This window comes from Erythrolamprus reginae, chromosome Z, assembly GCF_031021105.1.
Source record: "Erythrolamprus reginae isolate rEryReg1 chromosome Z, rEryReg1.hap1, whole genome shotgun sequence".
In the NCBI taxonomy this organism is placed as follows: domain Eukaryota; kingdom Metazoa; phylum Chordata; class Lepidosauria; order Squamata; family Dipsadidae; genus Erythrolamprus; species Erythrolamprus reginae.
In genome coordinates, this window is record NC_091963.1 from 135,342,339 (window position 1) to 135,363,836 (window position 21,498).

A 21,498-nucleotide genomic window follows, 5' to 3' on the forward strand; every position below is an offset into this window, starting at 1 on the left:
TCTAACGCTCGAGGGGCGGGGATTGCATTTCAATCGCCCGAAGCTGCGATCGATTGTGCTGGGCTCCACTTTTACAGTCTAGTTAGAGGGGAAAGTGGGACGGGGGGCGCGGAAGAGCGTTTGCGATTTTCGATGCGTGGATGGGACTCCGTTTGGGGCTTAGCGCCGCCCCTTGGAACTAGGGTCGCAGTGCCTCTGAGCATACACAGAACGCCGTTTCTCAAAAAGACAGCCGGCTCGCCGATCTTTTATTGGCCTAAGATTTAAATCCGAGGCATCTGCTTTTTTGCAAAGCAGTTAAATTGCTTTGGTCCCGTGAGTATCTCATGTGCAACTCAGAACCTGAACGCAGGACTGGAGCTTTTAAGGCTGCGCGTAACTCCTGTAGCGAAATCCTTAACTTCGTCTGATACGTTCTCACGGTTAAACATTTGGAGACTTGGGCTAGGTCTCGGGGGGGGGGGGGAAACATGGCTCCAGAATGTTTTTCTTTTTCTTCTTTTCTTTTTGTAAAGATGGGAATGTGATTTAGTACGACGCGGATGTAAAAGCCAGTTGATTTGGCTGTTGATTAATTGTTCACTCCTATTAAGTTGATGATGTTCGCCCATCCTATTTGAAGAAGACCTTTGTAACCATTAACAGGGTGTCCAGCAAACCTGGAAAACAGGGAAATCAGGGAATTATCATGGAAATCCGTGGTTAGGGAAATATCAGGGAATTCGTGAAAAAAAATGGAATAAATGGGGGGACGGGACGACCCAAACCGTACTAACATGTTTAATAGTCAGGGGAAAATCATGTTAAAAATAAAAAGGATCGTGCTGCCTTGCAGAATCAAGCAAAACTGAGCATAACTGGCAACAACTTGCTTTCTCAGCTACCGATATTTCTCCATGGCTTAGCTGTTTGGTATGACCTCATCTACAACTGCGCCTTAACTAGATCGCAAGTTACAGGGAAATATCAGGGAATTTTGAAATGCTTTCCCCCTGGACATCCTGGTTAAGTTACAGCCTTTGTAACCTTCCTAACCATTAAGTTATAACAGAAAATAGAGGTAGTCCTCGAATTACGACCACAAGAGCCCAAAATTTACATGGCCAAGTGAGATAGTTATTAAATGAATGTATAAGTCCATTGGGGAAGGGTGGCCTATAAATTCAAATAATAAATATTGCCCCATTTTATGACTTTTCTTGTCACAGTTGTTACGTGATTCCCAGCAGTTATTAAATTAGGGATAAAGTTGTTAACTGAATCTGGCTTCCTCATTGACTTTGCTTGTCAGAAAGTCACAAAAGGGGACCACATGATCCTGGGATACTGCAACTGTCATAAATAGTCAATTGCCAAGTATCTGAATTTTGATCACATGACTGGATGCTGCAATGGTCAAAAGTGAAAACCAGTTCTGTCACCTTTTTCAGTGCCTTTGTAACTTTGATCAGTCACTATATTGACTTGTAAGTTGAGGACTACCAGTATTTTGTACAGAGCTTTCAAGCAGGCAACATATTTTGTGTATGTATTCTAGCTATTGATTATTAGATTTTAATCCTTTTTTATTTTATAAGTAAGTCAAGGTGGGGAACATATCTAATATTCCTCCTCCTCCTATTTTCTCTACAACAACAAATCTTTGTGAGATAAATTAGGCTGAGTGTGTGTGACCAGCCCAAATACTCTGAGACAGTTTTCATGCCTAAGGCAGGACTGGAACTCAAGTTCTCCTGTTTCTAGTCTTGTGCCTGAATCAGTACACCAAATTGACTGAATTGGTGCAACTCCAATGAGTTGTTATATTAGTATTGCCTATGATTAAAAGCAAGAGACCTAGACGTGAAGAGATCCTGGTTTGAGATGCAGTGAATTCATGGTTCATGCATCTGTTTTATATGTGGTACCTCTACTTAAGAACGCCTCTACTTAAGAATTTTTCTAGATAAGAACCGGGTGTTTAAGATTATTTTGCCTCTTCTTAAGAACCATTTTCTACTTAAGAAATTTCCCAGGAAATTTTGAGAGCAGCATAAAGGCCTGGCCAGTTTCCTGCCATTCCCCCTTTAATCCCAGCCATCTCGGGCTTTTCTGGACTGCCAGAGAAGCCTTTCGGTGGTGCTTAAGGAGGCTTTGGCAGTCCACAGCGAATAAAGCATTTTCCTTTCTCTGGGCACTTGGAGAGGGAATAAACCTCTGCCAGCACCCAGAGAAAAGAAACGCTCCCTTCGTTCTGGGCAGCCCAGAGGTAACGGAGCGTTTACCTTTCTCTGGGTGCTTGGAGAGGGAATAAACCACTTTGCTGTGGTGTCTCCCTCATGCTGCCTCCCACACACCTGGCGCGAGGTTGCCTCCTTGAACGTCTGGGCACGGAAAGGCATAAGGGGCCGCTTCGTCCCGGCTGAATCAACTCGGTTTCAGCCAAACCAAGGAGTCACCACAGTGAAGGAAAGGTGCCGGCTACAAAGCAAGCGAGCGAGAGAAGAGGGGAGCCCTTCTGCATGGGAAGGAAGAGGAAGCAGGTAGCAGCAGCAGCCGCCGCCTTTCGATCAAAGGAGCGGGAGGTTCCCCCCTGGCCCGCCTGGGTTTCTCTCTCTGGCACAGTGTATGGGAGGTGTGTGCTCTTAGAAACATAGAAACATAGAAGTCTGACGGCAGAAAAAGACCTCATGGTCCATCTAGTCTGCCCTTATACTATTTTCTGTATTTTATCTTAGGATGGATATATGTTTATCCCAGGCATGTTTAAATTCAGTTACTGTGGATTTATCTACCACGTCTGCTGGAAGTTTGTTCCAAGGATCTACTACTCTTTCAGTAAAATAATATTTTCTCATGTTGCTTTTGATCTTTCCCCCAACTAACTTCAGATTGTGTCCCCTTGTTCCTGTGTTCACTTTCCTATTAAAAACACTTCCCTCCTGGACCTTATTTAACCCTTTAATATATTTAAATGTTTCGATCATGTCCCCCCTTTTCCTTCTGTCCTCCAGACTATACAGATTGAGTTCATTAAGTCTTTCCTGATACGTTTTATGCTTAAGGCCTTCCACCATTCTTGTAGCCCGTCTTTGGACCCGTTCAATTTTGTCAATATCTTTTTGTAGGTGAGGTCTCCAGAACTGAACACAGTATTCCAAATGTGGTCTCACCAGCATTCTATATAGCGGGATCATAATCTCCCTCTTCCTGCTTGTTATACCTCTAGCTATGCAGCCAAGCATCCTACTTGCTTTCCCTACCGCCTGACTGCACTGTTCACCCATTTTGAGACTGTCAGAAATCATTACCCCTAAATCCTTTTCTTTTGAAGTATTTGCTAACACAGAACTGCCAATACAATACTCAGATTGAGGATTCCTTTTCCCCAAGTGCATTTGGGTTACCTTTGCCGCCTCAGAGTCCCACTTTTTTTTTTTAAGACTTAAAGCTTTGGATTTTTTTGATTCCCCTCACCTCACCTTCTTCCTTCGACAGTGACTGTCCTCTTCTCCTTCTCATCCACCCAAATTCCGAGCTTTTATTTCTTTCTTAATGGGTTTGCACGCATAATTTGCTTTTACATTGATTCCTATGGGAAAAATTGCTTCTACTTAAGAACTTTTCTAGTTAATAACTTGGTCACAGAACGAATTAAGTTCTTAATTAGAGGTATCACTGTACTGCCCTCTTCAAGCCTTGGGTAGGTGATTAATTTTGAATAATCAGACTACTACTATATATATTAATTTTGGCAAAAATCTATCTGCATATAAAGATATTTAGATCTGTTTAGATTTCTTTAGGATTGTGATGTTTGTCTCCTGCCAGCATAGTGACTCGCAACTGAATGGCCAAGATTGTAATTTCATCTGCATTTGTAATGTTTTAAAATATTTTTTTGTGATAGTATATATTTTTTTCTAAATTACTATAGGCTTTTGTCATGACCTCCATCTCTGGAATAATTACTGGAATCAAAACCATCTTTATATATTGCTTTTAATTTCCTTGGTGGAAAGGCCTTTTTAAAAACCTTCTTGCTCATTCTTGCAATATCTTGGACGCATAATAATATTATTAAAACCTAGTCACGTAAGTATGTTTGCATGAGAAGTTCCTTTTTTACGTAGTTCCAAAAGCTTATAGCAAATGACAATATTTCAAATTAACCCGGCCATTTCTAAATCCATTTGTGACTTTTTATATCAAAATCATATTTAACATTTTGCTGTTTATTTTTAAAAAATTGATCTTAACTTTGTAATTAACTTGTTACAAGTTAGTTGAAGTGTTAAAAATAAACCCACCAATGAAGACTTTTCAAATTCTGTCACTCCATAGGTCTCTCTAATATCTTCTTAATAAGCATGGACTTTCTGAAAGTCATTAAAAATGAGATTTGCAAATTTAGTGTCCTTTACAAGGCTTCACTATGGTTGTGAACAAAATGGCTAACTCCTTTGTTTCTCAGTATTCAAACCCATAGAAAACTGATGTTCTGCTGTCTCTTCATGAAGAGCAATTGTCTGTAGCACAATGTGGGTGATCTCTTGTCCTTTCCTTATCCAGAGAAGTTCCAAGGAACCGTCTACTCACTGGTGCCTTGGGCTTTCTTTCATAGAGCTGTCTTCAGTTCACCGTACTTCTCCTGGAAGTAATTTTCTTTGCTATTTTGATAGATGTTCCGTTGTTACGTAAATCCATTTGGGATTTGTAGATGATAAAAATCTGCTTATTGTGAACCAGAACTTAAAATGCTGGGCATGTTGGCTGGAAAGCCAGAAGCTCAAGGTTCGAGATCCGAGCACCACGTGACAGGGTGAGTTCCCATCCTCGCCCTAGCTCCTGCCAACCTAGCAGTTTAAAAGCATGTAAATGCGAGTAGATTAATAGGTACCACTTTGGTGGGAAGGTAACAGTGCTCCATGACTTCATGCTGGTCACATCACTGTGAAAATATGTTTGACAGTGATGGCTCAATAGCCTTGAAATGGAGATGAGCACCACCCCCTATAGTCAGCAATGCCTAGTGGAGTAAAATCTGTAGGGACTTCTTTACCTTATTTTTTCAATAACCCAACATTATTTTGTGCTTTTCTTCATTTTGGGATAAGCACTAGAATAGGCATAGCATTATATTTGGTTAATGTTTAGCCAGTTAGCATGTCAGATTCTTGACACTTCAGAGGTTGCCATATTTGCGCTTATCCTCTGGCTTCATCTTCTCTTTACTACAGCCATGGAAGAACCCAGCACTGTGGAGGAAGGGGAAGTGACCTCAGGGATGCAGTCCTTGGCAGTGGAAGATGGGCCTGCTCCGGAGGTAGCTTCTGCCACTGAGGAACAAGATGACGCTGCCAGAGAAACAGGGGGGGAATTATCAGGGAAAGGAGAGGAATCTGCGGAAGAGGATTGGTGCATCGCCTGCAGTGATGAGGAGCTGGAATCTCCAGATAAGTGGATGCCTGAACCCAAGGAGATCCGCCGATTATATGAGCTCATAGCTGAGCAGGGAACTCTGGAGATTGAGGCCGAAATCCTCCCTCGGCGCAATCCAACCCCAGAGTACGACAGCGAAGATGAGGATAAATCTGATGGACAATCTGAACACCAAGAAGAGGAGGAGGAGGAGAAGTGAGAAATGAGTTTTTGTATTTGGCTAAAAGGAGGTTGGGAGGGTAGAGGAAGGAATCTTAATATTTGAAGTTGTGTTAAGTGGGGGGAAGATAGGCATGAGAATATTGCCAAGTTGATTTCCTCCCTTCTCTGTTTACTCCAGGCCTCATGTACCTACTGAGTTTGACTTTGATGATGAGCCTGCCACCCCGAAACGCTCCTTGATTGATCGGCGGAGAATTCCTGGTACGTAAGGATTTGAGTTTCCATCTGCGAGACCGCCTTCTGCCGCACGAATCCCAGCGGCCGGTTAGGTCCCACAGAGTTGGCCTTCTCTGGGTCCTGTCGACTAAACAATGTCGTTTGGCGGGACCCAGGAGAAGAGCCTTCTCTGTGGCGGCCCCGACCCTCTGGAACCAGCTCCCCACGGAGATCAGGACTGCCCCCACCCTCCTTGCCTTTCATAAATTTCTTAAAACCCACCTCTGCCGTCAGGTATGGGGGAAACTGAGACATCTCCCCTTGCCTATGTAGTTTTATGTATGGAATGTTTGTGTGTATGTTTTTATATAAGGTTTTTTTTAGGTTTTTAATGTAAAATTGTTATTTTAGACTTAATATTAGATTTGCCATTGTATACTGTTTTATCAATGCTGTGAGCCGCCCCGAGTCTGCGGAGAGGGGTGGCATACAAATCTAATTAATAATAATAATAATAATAATAATAATAAGTAGTAGTAGTAGTAGTAGTAGTAGTAGTAGTAGTAGTAGTAGTAGTCGTCAGAAGAATATTCCCAGGCCAATGAATTATGGAGTACAGCAGTCAGCCCCCAATCTGGCTCACCTGTTGCTTATGCACACAAGCTGGCTGTGGGTGCAATAGAACCTTCCTTCTTCTGTTCCCAATTGCAAATAGGAATAGCACTTAGACCTGTATACCACTTTACAATGCTTTGTAGTCCTCTATAACTGGTTTACAGTGTCAGCATATTGCCCCTGATTATCTGGGTCCACATTTCACTGACCTCAGAAAGATAGAAGGCTAAGTCAGCCTTGAACTGGTCAGGGTGAAACAGCCACTGTCGGCAGAATCAGCCTGCAATACTGCATTCTAAAGACTGCACCGTCATATTCAGATCATTGTATTATATCCAGATAACAATCAACCGTTTGTTTAGCAAATCTGAAGAGGAGTTATTGATGACCAATTTCACTTGCCATATACAGATAGTCCTTGGCTTACAACCATACTTTTAGCAACCATTTGACCTTACAACAGCGCTGAAAAACTGATCAATGACTGATCGTATTCAGCTGTCATGACTAGCAGCATAATCATTCTCCATGATTTGGTATCTAATCCTTTTGTGAAACAAAGCTGATAATATCCCTCCTCTGATGGTGAGTTGATTGAAGAACGGCGGCCTCTTTGCTGTCCTGAGTCTCTCACCATTTGTTAGATGACTCCAACTTCTACCTTACACAAGTGAGGTAATTTTTCCATAATTTTTCCCACGTTCTACCCATTTAATCATTTTTATTTAAGTTGGAAACTCCAGAGAAGGCCACGTTTGGTGAGTGGTTAAGGCACCAGGATAGAAAGAGGAGAACCAGGAGTTCTACTTCCACCTGAGGCATATAGCCAGCTGGATAACCTTGGGCCAGTCCCTATCGCTCAACCCTAGGAAAGAAGCAATGGCAAACCATTTCTGAAAAACCTTGCCAAGAAAACTGCAATTCCCAGAGATCAATACTGACTCTGTGTGTTTGTGTGTGTAAAAATGGTTATTTTTTCAGAGCGTGTCATGTCTTTCATCCATATTTCCCACTAGGGTTTGTTAAAAACCATAGGTTTTTTTAGAAAGAGGATCCTAGACAGGAAAAAATGTTTAGATCACCTCTTGCATTGTAACATCCACTTTTTGAAACACCCCCATTGCTGAGAAGCAGTACAGGCGCTGCTCGACTTGCATCCTCAATTGGGACAAGAATTTCCATTGTGTTTAGTGAGTCACACCTGATTTTATGACTTTTGGGGAGGGGGCAAAGTTCTTAAGCAATTCACTGCAGTTGTTCATAGAAACATAGAAGACTGACGGCAGAAAAAAACCTCATGGTCCATCTAGTCTGCCCTTATACTATCTCCTGTATTTTATCTTACAATGGATATATGTTTATCCCAGGCATGTTTAAATTCAGTTACTGTGGATTTACCAACCACGTCTGCTGGAAGTTTGTTCCAAGGATCTACTACTCTTTCAGTAAATTAATATTTTCTCACGTTGCTTTTGATCTTCCCCCCCAACTAACTTCAGATTGTGTCCCCTTGTTCTTGTGTTCACTTTCCTATTAAAAACACTTCCCTCCTGGACCTTAATTAACCCTTTAACATATTTAAATGTTTCGATCATGTCCCCCCTTTTCCTTCTGTCCTCCAGAAAGTTCAACAAATCACATGGTCATGAAGGAAACCCAGCTTCCCCCATTGACTTTGCTCGTTAGAGGCTGATAGGGAAGGCCGCAAAGGGTGATCACATGACCCTGGGATGCTTCACCTGCTTGCCTGGTATCTAAACTTTGATCATGTGACCCCCAGGGATGCTGCCATGGTCCTAAGTATGAGGACTAGTCATAGGACTGCAGTGGTCCAAGGTGTGACGATAGACAAGTCACTTTTCTCAGTGCTGTAACTTTGAATGCTCACTGAGTCAATAGTTGTAAGTCTAGGTACAATCTGTATAAAAATGTATTGAGATTATTTATTGGTAGGTAGAAAAGATGTCAATTTCTTAACCCAACAATAAATGCTGTTGCTAGGCAGTTTTCTCCCACCTGCTTCCTCATGATTTTTAATTAGTTTGCAATTCTCTGCAAGAATAGCAAAGATTGCACTATATTTTTACCTCGCAGGCCTATTAAGCTAGTATGATGTATGAACTTCATTTTCCAATCCTGATTTCTGATTAATTTCCAGGGGCGTTAGCTAAAAGTCAGAAAAGAGAAGCCCGTCTGGAGAAGGTGCTGTCGGACATGAAGCGCCATAAAGTGTTGGAGGAGCAAATTATGAAGACCGGCTGTGACCTCTTCGACCTTGATTCAGATGATGTGCCCACTCCAAAACGAGCCTCTGGTCTCTTCCTTCGTCAGCGCAAATATTAAAGATAACAAAGAAGATAAGCAGAGAGAGGAGGATGGACTGAAATTATAGGTGCAGTTACAAGGGGAAGGAACTCTTGCCTAAACACATTGCATCTGTTAGTACCCTGGATTTTGACTCTGATAATATATGCATTGCTGGAGGTACTTGTTTTAAAGTTTCTGGGTGTAATAAAGTGTGAGTTTGCTTTTAATTTAATTTCTGTGAACTACTGTATTTTTGGAATATAACACGTACAGGAGTATAATATGCCCATGTTACTCCAACACTCCGCAGTCTGCATTGGTTGCCGATCAGTTTCCGGTTACAATTAAAAGTGTTGGTTATTATGACTTATAAAGCCCTTCATGGCATCGGGCCAGAATATCTCCGGGACCGCCTTCTGCCGCACGAATCCCATCGACCGGTTAGGTCCCACAGAGTTGGCCTTCTCCAGGTCCCGTCAACTAAACAATGTCGTCTGGCGGGACCCAGGGGAAGAACCTTCTCTGTGGTGGCTCCAACCCTCTGGAACCAACTCCCCCCAGAGATTAGGATTGCCCCCACCCTCCTTGCCTTTCGGAAACTCCTTAAAACCCACCTCTGCCATCAGGCATGGGGGAATTGAAACATCTCCCCCTTGCCCATGTAGTTTCTGTATGATTCGACTGTGTGCTTGTTTTTTTATATATTGGGGTTCTTTTGGATTTTTTAACTTAAAACTGTAATTTAGATTGCTAAATATTAGATTTGTTATTATGTATTGTTTACCATTGTTGTGAGCCGCCCCGAGTCTATGGAAAGGGGCGGCATATAAATCCAATAAATCTAATCTAATCTAATCTAATAAGACGCGTCTTAGTTTTGGGGAAGAAAACAAGGAAAAAACAAATCAGACTCTTCCTCCCAACAATTTGCCTATCAGCAACCAGCACAGATGATATGCTATAGAAAGTGCCCAAGTGGCAATAGTTTTAGATTGGAAGGATGCAACAAAATGGACAATACAAAGCTGGTATCGGTACATGGTGGAACACATTCAATTTTAAATTATGGAAATTAAAATGATTATGATCGATGAAAATAAAGTAGAAAAAGTGATGGGAAGATGGGACAGGGTCAGAGGTTTTATGGCTAGTAGAATTTGAGACCGAGCCACAAATAACAAATTGGAATCACTCTACATTTTGTCTTTTGCAAGTTCCTTAAAATCCGCCTCTGTCGTCAGGCCTGGGAGAATTGAAATTTCCCTTCCCCCTAGGCTTATAGAATTTATACATGGTATGCTTGTATGTATGAGTGGTTCTTTAAATTGGGGTTTTTTAGATTATTTTTAATATTAGATTTGTTTACATTGTCTTTTTGTTGTTGTTAGCCGCCCCGAGTCTTCGGAGAGGGGCGGCATATAAATCTAATAAATAAATAAATAAAATATCTTGATGTTCCTGGTTTTAAAATATTATAAATTAGTACACCCTCATTTGGTGGAGGGACTGAATGATTGTTTGTGGCGGCGGGACCACATACCACGGTGCATTGTTTTATGTTGTGTGTATTTGTTTATATTATAAAAATCAATAAAATTTATTTTTTTAAAAGCATTTATTTTAAAAATCTTCATTTTGTTGTCTAGAACAAAAGTAAAGCAGTCTTTTAACAATTAAGTCTAATAATTTGAACATTCTATAGGCATTTACCTTCTTGCAGCAAACATCAAACAGCCAGTTTCAGCACAGTCTGATTAGCACAAGAAAATAAAATTCTGCCTTGCCTCTCTCCCTGCCAGCAGTTTGTCTCCATGCAGCTTTAGTTTCACTTTCATTTTAGCACATGGTCTTGCCTGCAGCTTCTTAATTTATTTATTTATTTATTTTTATTGATTTTTAATTTCAAGACAAAACAAAACAAGACAAAACAAAAACACAGACAAAACACAGAATATAAAAAAGGAGCCAAGACTCTGGTCCATTCCTCTCAGAAGTCTCGGAGAATCTTACAAGTCAAATTAAGAAAGAGAAAAAGGTAAATAGAGAAAAAAATATGAACTATGTGTATTACTACTATTTACAGAATTGATATAATTTTATACATTCTGATATAAAATATACTGTTACCTAAGTATTCTTTTGTTCAACAAATCATAAAACTTATACCAAATTTTATTATATTCCGATTCTTGTCCCTTTAACCGCCTTGTCATCATATCCATTTCGGCGCAATCAATAATCCTATTAATTATTTCTTTTGGAATTTCAGCATCCTTCCATCATATCATCTTTGTGCATAGGCTAGCCTGGCTGCCGTTAAGATATGTATTAATAAGTACAGTATTCAGTTTCTTTTTGATATTTTTGAGAGGGTATACCTAGTAGAAAGAGTTCTGGAGTCTTTCCCACCTCATCTTGTATTATTTCTTTTAGCCGTTTCTCAATTAGGTTCCAATAGTACAGTGTTCCCTTGATTTTCGCGGGGGATGAGTTCCAAGACCGCCCGTAAAAGTCGAATTTCCGCGAAGTAGAGATGCGGAAGTAAATACACTATTTTTGGCTATGAACAGTATCACAAACCTTCCCTTAACACTTTAAACCCCTAAATTACAATTCCCCATTCCCTTAGCAACCATTTAGATTATTACTCACTGTTGTGGTTCAGTCTGGGACCCCTCCGGGAATGGCTGACCTTCTGTCGGTTTCCAGCTCAGAGGGAGAGGCTGAGGAACAGGAGGTGCAGACTGACGAGGAAGAGGAATCCCAGGCTGGAGAAGAAAGACAGCCAGAGTCCCACCAGGGGGAGCTCTCCCCAGCAAGCAGCCTGGATTCCTTAGGGGAAAATGCTCAAGACATCATAGATATGCGACAAAGGAGAGCTAATCAGAGACGGACTCAATTGGCTAAGTATTTCCAGCATTAGAGGTCACAGCTGGGTTTGGGTGTGGTGCTCTTGGGAAAGGATAAAAGGCGGACCCACCCTTCCTGGCTTGTGGAGTTTTATCTTGGAGATTCGTGAGACCTGTCTGTGAACTTTGGTGGCTTACAATCCTGGTTTGTGCCTTGGACTATTGAAACCTTGGGGGGGTGTGCCAGCAAGAAGCTTATGGTATTGACTGGACATCAGGACCCTGCTGTAACGTATTATAGCCTGTCTGTTGTGAAGACAGGTTTTCCTTTGTGCTTATTTTTTCCAGCTATAAAATACTTTTGGCTTTTACCAGAGTGTCTGGCTGTTTTTTCAGTTGGTGTTGAGATCTGGGAAAACCCAGACAGAACACTCACCATGTTTATTTATTAAAGTTTATTTAAAAAAATGTTTTTTAAAGGCAGATGAAAGTTTGGCAATGACATATGACGTCATTGTGTGTGAAAAACCGTGGTACAGGGAAAAAACCGCAAAGTATTTTTTAATTAATATTTTTGAAAAACCGTGGTATAAACGTTTCACGAAGTTTGAACCGCAAAAATCGAGGGAACAACTGTATTTAGCTTTAGAGCAGGTCCACCACTGTTGATAATAAGTGCCTATCTCTTTTTCACATTTCCAACAATTCGGTTGGGAATTCGGGTACATTTTAGAAAGTCTGTTAGGTGGCAGATGCCATCTGTGGAGCATCTTCATCTGATTTTCTTGAAATACAACAGACTTTGTTATTTGCCAATTGTATCTCCAAAGATTTTCCCATTTGTCCATGTCTATTGAATGCTCAGCGTTCCTGCACCAGCTGATCATACTGCCTTTTAACATAATACTTTACGTTTTGGATCTTAATATATATTTATAGATTTTTGGTTGCACTTCCTGACATTAGAGTTTAATGCACTTTTAAAAATACATTGGTACCTCTACTTACGAACTTAATTTGTTCCGTGACCAGATTCTTAAGTAGAAATGTTTGTAAGAGGAAGCAATTTTTCCCATAGGAATCAATGTAAAAGCAAATAATACATGCGATTGGGGAAACCACAGGGAGGGCAGAGGCCCTGTTTCCTCCCAGGAGATTCCTAAATAGGCCCCACTGAGGCTTCTCCCTGCCTTTTCTGGTTACAGTTTTGGAGGCTCAGGTTTTAAGTGGAAAATGGTTCTTGAGAAGAGGCAAAAAAATCTTGAACACCCGGTTCCTATCTAGAAATCTCTTAAAGCAGATCAAATGAGTACGTTCAGAATGGTTTCTCCTGCAAGAAAAAAATGTCTGGACAAAAAACATGAGTCTCTAAGGATTTTATTGGAATACAACTGGCTAGAATTTTTCAAAATTAAATCCCTTGACACAAATGTTGAGCTACAGATATTGTGAAAGAACAATAATTTATCATAAACAGGTGGAAATAGACAATTTTACTTTGGTGAACGTCTTACCCTCCTTTTCTTCCCAAAATAACCCTGAAGAAACCTATACTATTAATACAGAATGTGTACTTCATATACTTCGTTAAATTTGAAGGTAACTAATACTACAGTGTAGTCAGCAACATTCCCACCTGCACAGGCTGAACAGAACAGTGCCGTGCAGTACAAGAAAAGAAACCAAAACATCCCAGATCACAAAAACCTCTAGGCTGAGTCTTATGAGAGAGCACAGAATTACCTTGAAGAAAAAGATACTTTCATGGCTTGGCAAATCTCTTTGTGGTTTTTGCGTTACACATTGGGCCTAATTCAGTTTGCAAAACAATGAATCTAGATCAAGACTATTAGGTGTCTTGATTTTTTTGTGAGGAGTAGCAAATATTTGTGAGATTGTGTCCATGCCCCCAGTACTTGCTCTGTCAAGCATCTATCGACCAGGGGCAAAGATATAATCCAATGCCTGTCGTTCAGGTCCTGCTACGTTGGGATGCCAGAGGTCAGCAATAAAAATCACCTGAGGTCCATCGCTGGGGGAACCTATAATAAAGAGGGTTGTAGTTATTATCTCGATTTAATTCCAAATCCTTTTCAACAATCAGAGCAGATGTGACCAAAACAAGGTGTTACTCCCCAAGAGTTTGGCTGGCCCCAGGGGAAGAGCCTTCTCTGTGGCGGCCCTGGCCCTCTGGAATCAGTTCCCCCCAGAGATTAGAACGGTCCCCACCCTCCTTGTCTTTCGCAAACTTCTTAAGACCCACCTTTGTCGCCAGGCATGGGGGAGTTAAGTTATTCTTTCCACCTAGGCCACTACAAGTTATGCATGGTATGTTTGTGTGTATGTTTGGTTTTTTATAATAAGGGTTTTTAGTTGTTTTATTAAATTGGATTGTTACATGTTGTTTTACCATTGTTGTTAGCCACCCCGAGTCTGCGGAGAGGGGCGGCATGCAAATCCAATAAATAAATAAATAAAATAAAATTTAAAAATTACATTAAAAAGACATAATTTGGTGTAACATATGATATACAAATGGGATGGGCTAATTTGTGGTTTGTTTTGATACTTGCCAACCATATTTGAGACCAGCATGTTGGGCAAATTCAGAAAACTCGCACCATATCTAATGATTTAGTTTATAGTTAATCTGCTTTGTGTACCCAGATAATCAGCGAAACCTGGTTCAATTAACCCTGGCCCAACGTCAAAGCAATCACCTAGATAAAAAAAATACACGGAAAATGGGTAGGAGGATTTTGATGCTATATACAGTATTTTATCTTATCTACCTTTCACTTGTTTAGCTTTGCCCATCATTCCACAATTCATCCCTGAAAAGATTATTCCTCAAGAAAGACCTTTTACCAGAAATAAATAATAATACACCCCATAATAAATAATAATATACCCCAACTCTCTTAGGTACTCAAAATTGTGCAAAATATATTTTCTTGGGGAAAATTCCCAAAATTCTAGAGAGAGAGAATGGTAGGAAAGAATATTGTCTAGTGGTGGTCATATGGTCGTGAATTTAGGATAATATTGCATCAATCATACTCTGAGAGTACTTTTAAAGAGGCCATTGGAGAAGTGGGATAAGACAGGGCACAAGGGTCACCGAACCGGCACAGGGGACTGGCACCAGGCCCATAACCGGACCACATAAATAGGTGAAGGCCCACCTATAGTGTGCAACTATTCCCCTGCTGGTCCGCGGAAAAAACTCCACGGAAATGGTCCTTGGTGCACAAAAGTTTGGGTGCTGTTGGTACATCAAGTCAACCTTGGTGTACCATTCCTAAAGTTGAGATGGACTGATGAGCTTTCATTCAGAACAAATTTATACAGTGGGGAACTTTCAAGGAAGTCCTAGTCCCCAACTGCTTTTTGGGAAGAGAGATTTTTGAAGTCAAATTCAAACTTAATATTAAACGTTCCAAACTTGACTGCAAAAAATACGACTTTAGTAATCGAGTTGTCGAAGCATGGAACTCTCTACCAGACTCTGTAGTGTCTTTCCCTAACCCCCCAAATTTTACCCTTAGACCATGCACAGCTGACCTCTCCACATTCTTAAGAGGTCAGTAAGGGGCGTGCATAAGTGTACCAGCATGCCTTTGTGCCCGGGGTCCCCAAACTTTTTACACAAGGGGCCAGTTCACTGTCCCTCGGACTGTTGGAGGGCCGGACTATTAAAAAAACCCCTATGAACAAATCCTTATGCATACTGCACATACCTTATTTTAAAGTAAAAAACAAAATGGGAATGTACTATTTAGAGGGGGGGGGAAGAAGTCTGAAATTCATATACTGTATGTTTATGTTTTGTTTTTAATTTTCTTTTATTAACATATGATTGGCTATACAAGGTTTTCTTGGCTTATAGAAAAATGTGTAAAGAAAGAAGGAAGTACTTTGGCACAATGGTTAATACGTTAGAAATATAATTGGTGTTGCACTTTTTTGAGGAGGGGATTTAATTAAAAGAAAATTAATGTAACTGGACGACAAAATTAGAAAAAAAACTTTTGCAACTTTTTTGATGATTGATACTAGTTACTAACAAAATACCGCATTTTATTCATGGAAAATTAGATGTGCTCCTGTCACTCACCCGCGGGCCGGATAAATGGCCTCAGCAGGCCGCATGTGGCCCGCGGGCCGTAGTTTGGGGACCGCTGCTTTGTGCCTTCCATCCCCTGTCCTAATGTCTCTCTTATATTTCTATTAGCTCCATGTATATGAACTCTGTTATTCCCAATGATTTTTTCTTCCATATTATTCCTAATGTCTTTACTCCTATTCTTCTACTGATGTATTTTACTATGATTATATCCTCTGAAACTTACATTATGTATTAGATGAAATAAATAAATAAATAAATAATCAATAAATAAAATAAAATAAAAACTCACTTCAATCCTCATGCCTGCTTTCTCTGCTCTCTTACCATTATGTGCTGTGGTGTGCAAGAAGGAATCATCCACCAGAAGGCAGTATCCTTCAGACCAGCACTGTGGATCACCACCCACCACCAACTCACAACCAGGTGGCACTTTTAACCCTAGAAGAAGAATAAGCTATGAGACAGAGGTTTTCTGAGACAGTTGGTAGATACAAAACATCCCCCATATAAGAGAGAGAAAAGAGAAATATGCTGATTTAAAAGTACTAATTGTGGAAACAACTTTCTACGCTGGGAGAGAGAGAAGCTGTCGTTTGCAAAACCAAGAATGCACACCCTATTTGCATATAATTTTTTTATCACCCTATTGTGTGATAAAACCCATTGTGGCCACAATCTGGGGACCTTCTTGGTTCAGCAGAAAGTAAACTCTGCCTGTCTTGCAAAAAACACTCAGATCAGGAACATAGAAATTGCAGAAGATAATTGTCTATGGAGATTCTCAACCATCCAGGTCATAGTTGTCTCAAAGCTGCTTTCTCCAGAAGGCAACTGGACTTGCTTGGTTTTTTTTCCTCTTGGAAAACATTTAGCTTCTCATCCATGAAATGTCTTCAGCCCTACGCTAGAACTGAAGAAGTTTCTTGGAGGAGAAGTGAAAACTACAGTTACCTTCTTGGGAAAAAAAAACATCTTTGGGTTCGCAGAAGATAATAGGAGACCAGGAAAAGGAAATCTACATAACACACACAAAAAAACGTTCTCTGGAAAACCCTGTTCATATCCTTCTGCCTTCACTTCAAATGCCTGAGATTTTACTGAAAATTTTTAAACTTTTCGAAAACTTCTGATGAGGAGTCACTCAGATTTGATTATAAGACCAGGGGTGTGAGCTATATAAATGTTGTAAATAAAAAGGTAAAAAGAGTTTATTTGAATCTCCTTGTGCTACCTACATACCCACCTACCCATCATACTTGCACTGTGAGTCACTGTGATGCATGTTGCTCATAGCACCTTCCCTGAAGAGGTACCCTACAAAGAATGCCTCTTCTGAAATGCCACTTGTCACCTGCGGATTTTCTAAAAAATAAGATTTGTTTATAATTTGTGGAGCAAATTCATCAGAAGCAGTGCTGCAGTTCACGACAATTATTCCAATCTGCTTGTTTGGCTACTTCTAAATATAAACAGCATAGTTAATAAAACAGAATAATAACGATAAACCAAGCTTATAAACCAAGCTCCTATTTATGGAACAACAGAGTTAAGTAACTAGACAGCATGTATTAAACTGAAAGGAGATACTGACAATACAGGTTTTCAGAGACTAGAGGCCCTTCCCCACCACATAGATGTTGTGATCTGACCCACTCGTGGCTCCTCCAGTGTTTCTCACCTAGGTGGCACCGTAACCTGGTGTTCGTTGGTCCGTAGGTGCCAGGCAGCACAGTTCCAGGCTGCAAGACGTTAAAGCAGGCATTTCCAAAGCAATTGGCGTTGATAAAGGTACGTAGTGTGCTGAGTGCCCGGTACGTCCATGGGCAGCTGCGACAATTCTGTGCTACGCACTCCCCTTGTCGGTAGAGGTAATAACTCTGCCAGCCAGGGTTGGCGTTGACCGTCCATCCCCGTGGCACTGGGGCTCCGGGTTCAAAGTCCCTGGCAATGGCTTCAAATTCCCGCAGGATGGCTGGGAAACTGAGTTCAAGAACCTCCACATCGTGACGCTGGGACTCGCGGGGGAAATAGGGGGCCGAAGGCAAGTCGGGGAGGTAGAAGGCGCTGGGCTTCTGGATCGCCATCCGTTCGCCCAGCTGATAGTGGGCCTGGTCCCGGATACCTTTGTGCAGTCGGTTCATCCCTGACCACGAGTAGCGCTTGGCGTAATCTCGCAGGCTGCGATACAGGCGCTGGTTGATAGCGTCGCCCCTGAGGGTACGGCGTGGGCATCCTTCTTCGGTCGGCACACCTTGCGGATGAGACACGGGGGCTACCTGCCCTGTCCCCACGCGATAGCAGTACCAGATGAATAAGAGGGCTAGAGCACCTAGCAGAGCTATGGCCGGCTCTGGCCGAGAGTGCCATGTCGACGGGTCAGGGAGGAGCGGGGAGAGAAGGCCACGGAGACCCCAATCAGCCATGATGCTGGTCATCTTCGGGCAAAGTTAGAGCACCTTATGCAAACCTGCTGGCCTGCCCAGCCATTCTGAACCGGCCAGGTTAATTCATAGGGTGCCCTTTCAACCCTCTCTCCCTATTTCTTCCTCCTCATTTAATATTTCACCCCCGGCTGCTGCATGAATCTGTTCTTCAAACCGGTGCCTAATTTCCGAGCCTCTCCTGTCAATCATTTTCACCACGTCTGCCCCGCACACCATCCCATTCCTCTCTCCCTCTGCCGCTATATCCTCTCCTGCTAAACCGGTCTGTCATTCTGCCTTATCAATTCTGCTCATCTCCTCTTCTCATCTGCCTCTATTGCTGTGACTTCCCCTCCGTCGTCCCTTCTCAACTCCCTCGTCACTTAGTCACCACCTCTGCTGGTGTCCTCCATTTATTGCAAGACAAATGACACCTTCCCCAGACAGATGTGCTTCCCCTCCCCCCTTCCCCCCTCCCCTTTAAAAAAAATCTCTACCTGTTCATTTGTCCATCTCCCAGCCACTCCATCTTCTAATATTCTTGCCTCCTCTGCCTCTCTCCCCCAAAATGTTTTTTATCACCCTGTGGAGTTCTCTTTCTACCTCCTCCGTTGCCAATTGTCTACAGTAATTTCTGTCCATGCACATAAGACTACCAGAAGCATCCGGAAAAGATTAGAGCGCCCCCCCTCCCTGCCCCATTCACTCCCCCCCCCTTTGCTCTAATCTGCCACCCCTCCCGTTGACGTCTTTCTCTCCTTCCTCGTATCAGCACCAGCCGAGGTTTCGCTGCATAAACAGCCACCTCAACCCACAGCCCGGATCCCCCTATAATCAACAATCCTCAAATGAGCATATGGTCACCCTGAGTGATTGATCTCACCCGTAATAAATCATTTCTAAGGGGTTGGGAGGTGGGCACAGGATGGAAGGATGAATGGTTGAGGGCTGCAAAAGGTAAGCTGTCAACTAGGCCTGTTTTAGACTAGGGCCCCTCCTCCTCTAACTGCAGCATCGGCTCAGCCACGTTGGAGGCAACCCCTCCCCTCCCTCCCCCGCCTGCAGCGCAGACATTTTCCCCCTCCCCCCCCCTTCTCCCCACACATCCATTTCGGGCTGCAGCTGACTGCTGCATCGGTTGCATTCCTGAAATAAGGCTTTTAAGTCGCACACCAATGGGGGCTGTTGATCGGAACGTTCCCGTGGATGTGTCCTTAGCATCTTAACTGAGCAGCTCTTGGTACCTCTATCCTAGCAACTGCCTGGCAACCACAATGTCTCCTTAGCAACCACCCTCCCATAGCAACTTTCATAGTAACCATTGTGAAAGAAGATGAAGTTGGAGCCGCCAAAGAGGGGAGGTGCCTTTTTCTGCCACCGCCCCACCACCAACCCTGAAGAGCGATCACCTTCCTACGTCTAAAACCTCCCTAATTATTATTTTTTTAAAATGCATTTTTCATTTTGTGTGCCTGGGCTTCCCCGACAAAAAGGCCCAGGATGGGAGGGGGTGGCGATGGTTATGATGGTGGCAGTAGAGTTTTTATAGGAGAGTTATAATTTGGGAGGCAAAAAAACCTTGGAGTTGTGAGGGACGAAGGGGCTGAGATGGAAACTAGGAAGTTGTTGGATGGAAAAAGTCACAAATAATGTTGGTGCAGAGAGAGGAAGAAAGAGGAGCAATTCTAAGATGGATGAGGAAGGGAAGGGAAAAGTAGAAGAATGAGGCATAATATTTATTTATTATTATTTATTATTATTATTATTATTATTATTATTATTATTAATAATAATAATAATAATAATAATAATTTATTAGATTTGTATGCCACCCCTCTCCGAAGACTCGGGGCGGCTCACAACAGTAATAAAAGCAGTATAACAATGGAACAAATCTAATAATAAAATATATAAAAACCTCAACAATTAAAAACCATACAGCACATACACATCAAACATGAAATATAATAAGCCTGGGGGAGATGTCTTAGTTCCCCCATGCCAGGCGATATAGATGGGTCTTAAGTAACTTGCGAAAGACAAGGAGGGTGGGGGCCGTTCTAATCTCCAGGGGAATTTGATTCCAAAGGGCCGGGGCCGCCACAGAGAAGGCTCTTCCCCTGGGGCGCGCCAAACAACATTGTTAATTTATTTTGTCCAAAAACACAATAATACACAATGAAGGTTATAGAGGATACACTCAAAATATATCAAGGAAAGAACAGAAGAGAAAATGTAAAAATAGGATAAATCAATGAGGGAATAGAAGAAAAGTTAGGGGGATAGAAGGGAAAATATAAGAGATATAGGAGAGACAGTAGGACAGGGGGACGGAAGGCATGCTGGCGCACTTATGCAAATGTTTTAATAATAAATACAACATTTCTTTGAGATGCTAAATAAATATTGTCATAAAAATGCTGGGCCTTGTGGCTTGCAAATATCTGCAGGTAAACGAGGAAGGTATGAAAGTTCTCTCTCTTTCTCTCTCACACACACACTCACTACCACCAAACACAAATCCACACTGAGAAATGCGTAAACTCTTACCTTGAATTTCCCAAAAATGGCAACGTAAATATTTTATAGTTTCTTGCTGTACCTCTTTTGGAAGAAAAAAACAATGGGCAATCTGAGGAGCCTCTATGTTATACTCTTCTCATCTGCTTCCTTACAAGAAATGACCAAAATATTATTTTTGTAACAAAATGCATAGCTTATTTTCAGAATTCTTATGGGAGGGGAGGTTACAAATCATTAAATAAGAGGTGCAACATCGCTTATAAAATTTGCATCTGTTTTCCTCCACAGAGAGTTTATTTTCTGTAAGAGAATAGGTCTTGAACTATTTCTCTTTATTATCTAGAAAATAAGATTTATTTATATATCGGTATTGGCTTGGCAAATCAGGAAGCTGTATTTTTTAAAATAGGAATGGACTTATATTATGTTCCTCATTTTTTTTAAAAAAAATCAAATAACATCATTAATTTTCCATATTGCACCTTCAATCTATACCTATGGGCATCTGCTAGGATGGGGGTCTGGATTTACACTCCCCCCCCTCTCTATAATATTCAGAGTATCACATAGATTCCATCCAAATTGTAACTGCAAATACACATTGGGTTTCATTGTCAAGGACAGAAGGGGAGGGGGGAAGAGAGAGAGAGAGAGAGAGAGAGAGAGATTTGCTTTGCCAAAACACATTTTCGATAAAGAACCATTCATGATATCCTTCTATTCTTATTCAAGTCTTTCCTGGTTTGCTAACAAGAATCTATTGCAAGAAAGGAGCCGGGAAGAAAAACAGATGGCAGTGGCAATATATCTATAGGTGACTTTCCAGACGGGGTATGTAGGTGGCAGAGAAAGA

The 21,498-nt window shown here is 41.6% G+C and overlaps 2 protein-coding genes across 4 annotated transcripts; one reads left to right on the forward strand and one right to left on the reverse strand.

Moving 5' to 3' along the window:
* The first annotated feature begins 60 nt into the window (after positions 1–60).
* Positions 61–10,335, forward strand: LOC139154661 (PAXIP1-associated glutamate-rich protein 1-like). 3 transcript variants are annotated; one of them, XM_070729526.1, is made up of 6 exons: positions 104–315; positions 3,917–4,074; positions 4,662–4,801; positions 5,220–5,616; positions 5,762–5,844; positions 8,573–10,335. In XM_070729526.1, exons 4-6 carry the CDS (start codon positions 5,222–5,224, stop codon positions 8,755–8,757), a joined length of 663 nt encoding a protein of 220 aa, XP_070585627.1. In that variant the 5' UTR covers positions 104–315; positions 3,917–4,074; positions 4,662–4,801; positions 5,220–5,221; the 3' UTR covers positions 8,758–10,335. The 3 variants fall into 3 exon arrangements, with proteins under 3 accessions (XP_070585626.1, XP_070585625.1, XP_070585627.1); XM_070729525.1 differs by lacking the exon at positions 4,662–4,801 and having other exon boundaries at positions 61–315; XM_070729524.1 differs by lacking the exons at positions 3,917–4,074; positions 4,662–4,801 and having other exon boundaries at positions 86–315.
* A 3,167-nt stretch (positions 10,336–13,502) lies between these two features.
* On the reverse strand, positions 13,503–18,134 carry LOC139152891 (aspartate beta-hydroxylase domain-containing protein 2-like). The gene is made up of 3 exons (XM_070726258.1): positions 17,378–18,134; positions 16,024–16,137; positions 13,503–13,612 (listed from the first exon to the last, which is right to left on the reverse strand). The coding sequence occupies exons 1-3, from the start codon at positions 18,132–18,134 to the stop codon at positions 13,503–13,505; spliced, it is 981 nt and encodes a 326-aa protein (XP_070582359.1).
* Between the last annotated feature and the right edge of the window lie 3,364 nt (positions 18,135–21,498).

Excerpts from the sequence above, each read along its gene's own strand:
- LOC139154661 (XM_070729525.1), top strand. The coding sequence starts at position 5,222 with ATGGAAGAACCCAGCACTGTGGAGGAAGGGGAAGTGACCTCAGGGATG. Across the intron at positions 5,617-5,761 it reads GAAGAGGAGGAGGAGGAGAA|GCCTCATGTACCTACTGAGT; the intron begins GTGAGAAATGAG and ends TGTTTACTCCAG. Across the intron at positions 5,845-8,572 it reads TGATCGGCGGAGAATTCCTG|GGGCGTTAGCTAAAAGTCAG; the intron begins GTACGTAAGGAT and ends ATTAATTTCCAG.
- LOC139152891 (XM_070726258.1), bottom strand. The coding sequence starts at position 18,134 with ATGACCAGCATCATGGCTGATTGGGGTCTCCGTGGCCTTCTCTCCCCG. Across the intron at positions 16,138-17,377 it reads CAGGTTACGGTGCCACCTAG|GGTTAAAAGTGCCACCTGGT; the intron begins GTGAGAAACACT and ends TTCTTCTTCTAG. Across the intron at positions 13,613-16,023 it reads GCACACCACAGCACATAATG|GTTCCCCCAGCGATGGACCT; the intron begins GTAAGAGAGCAG and ends TCTTTATTATAG.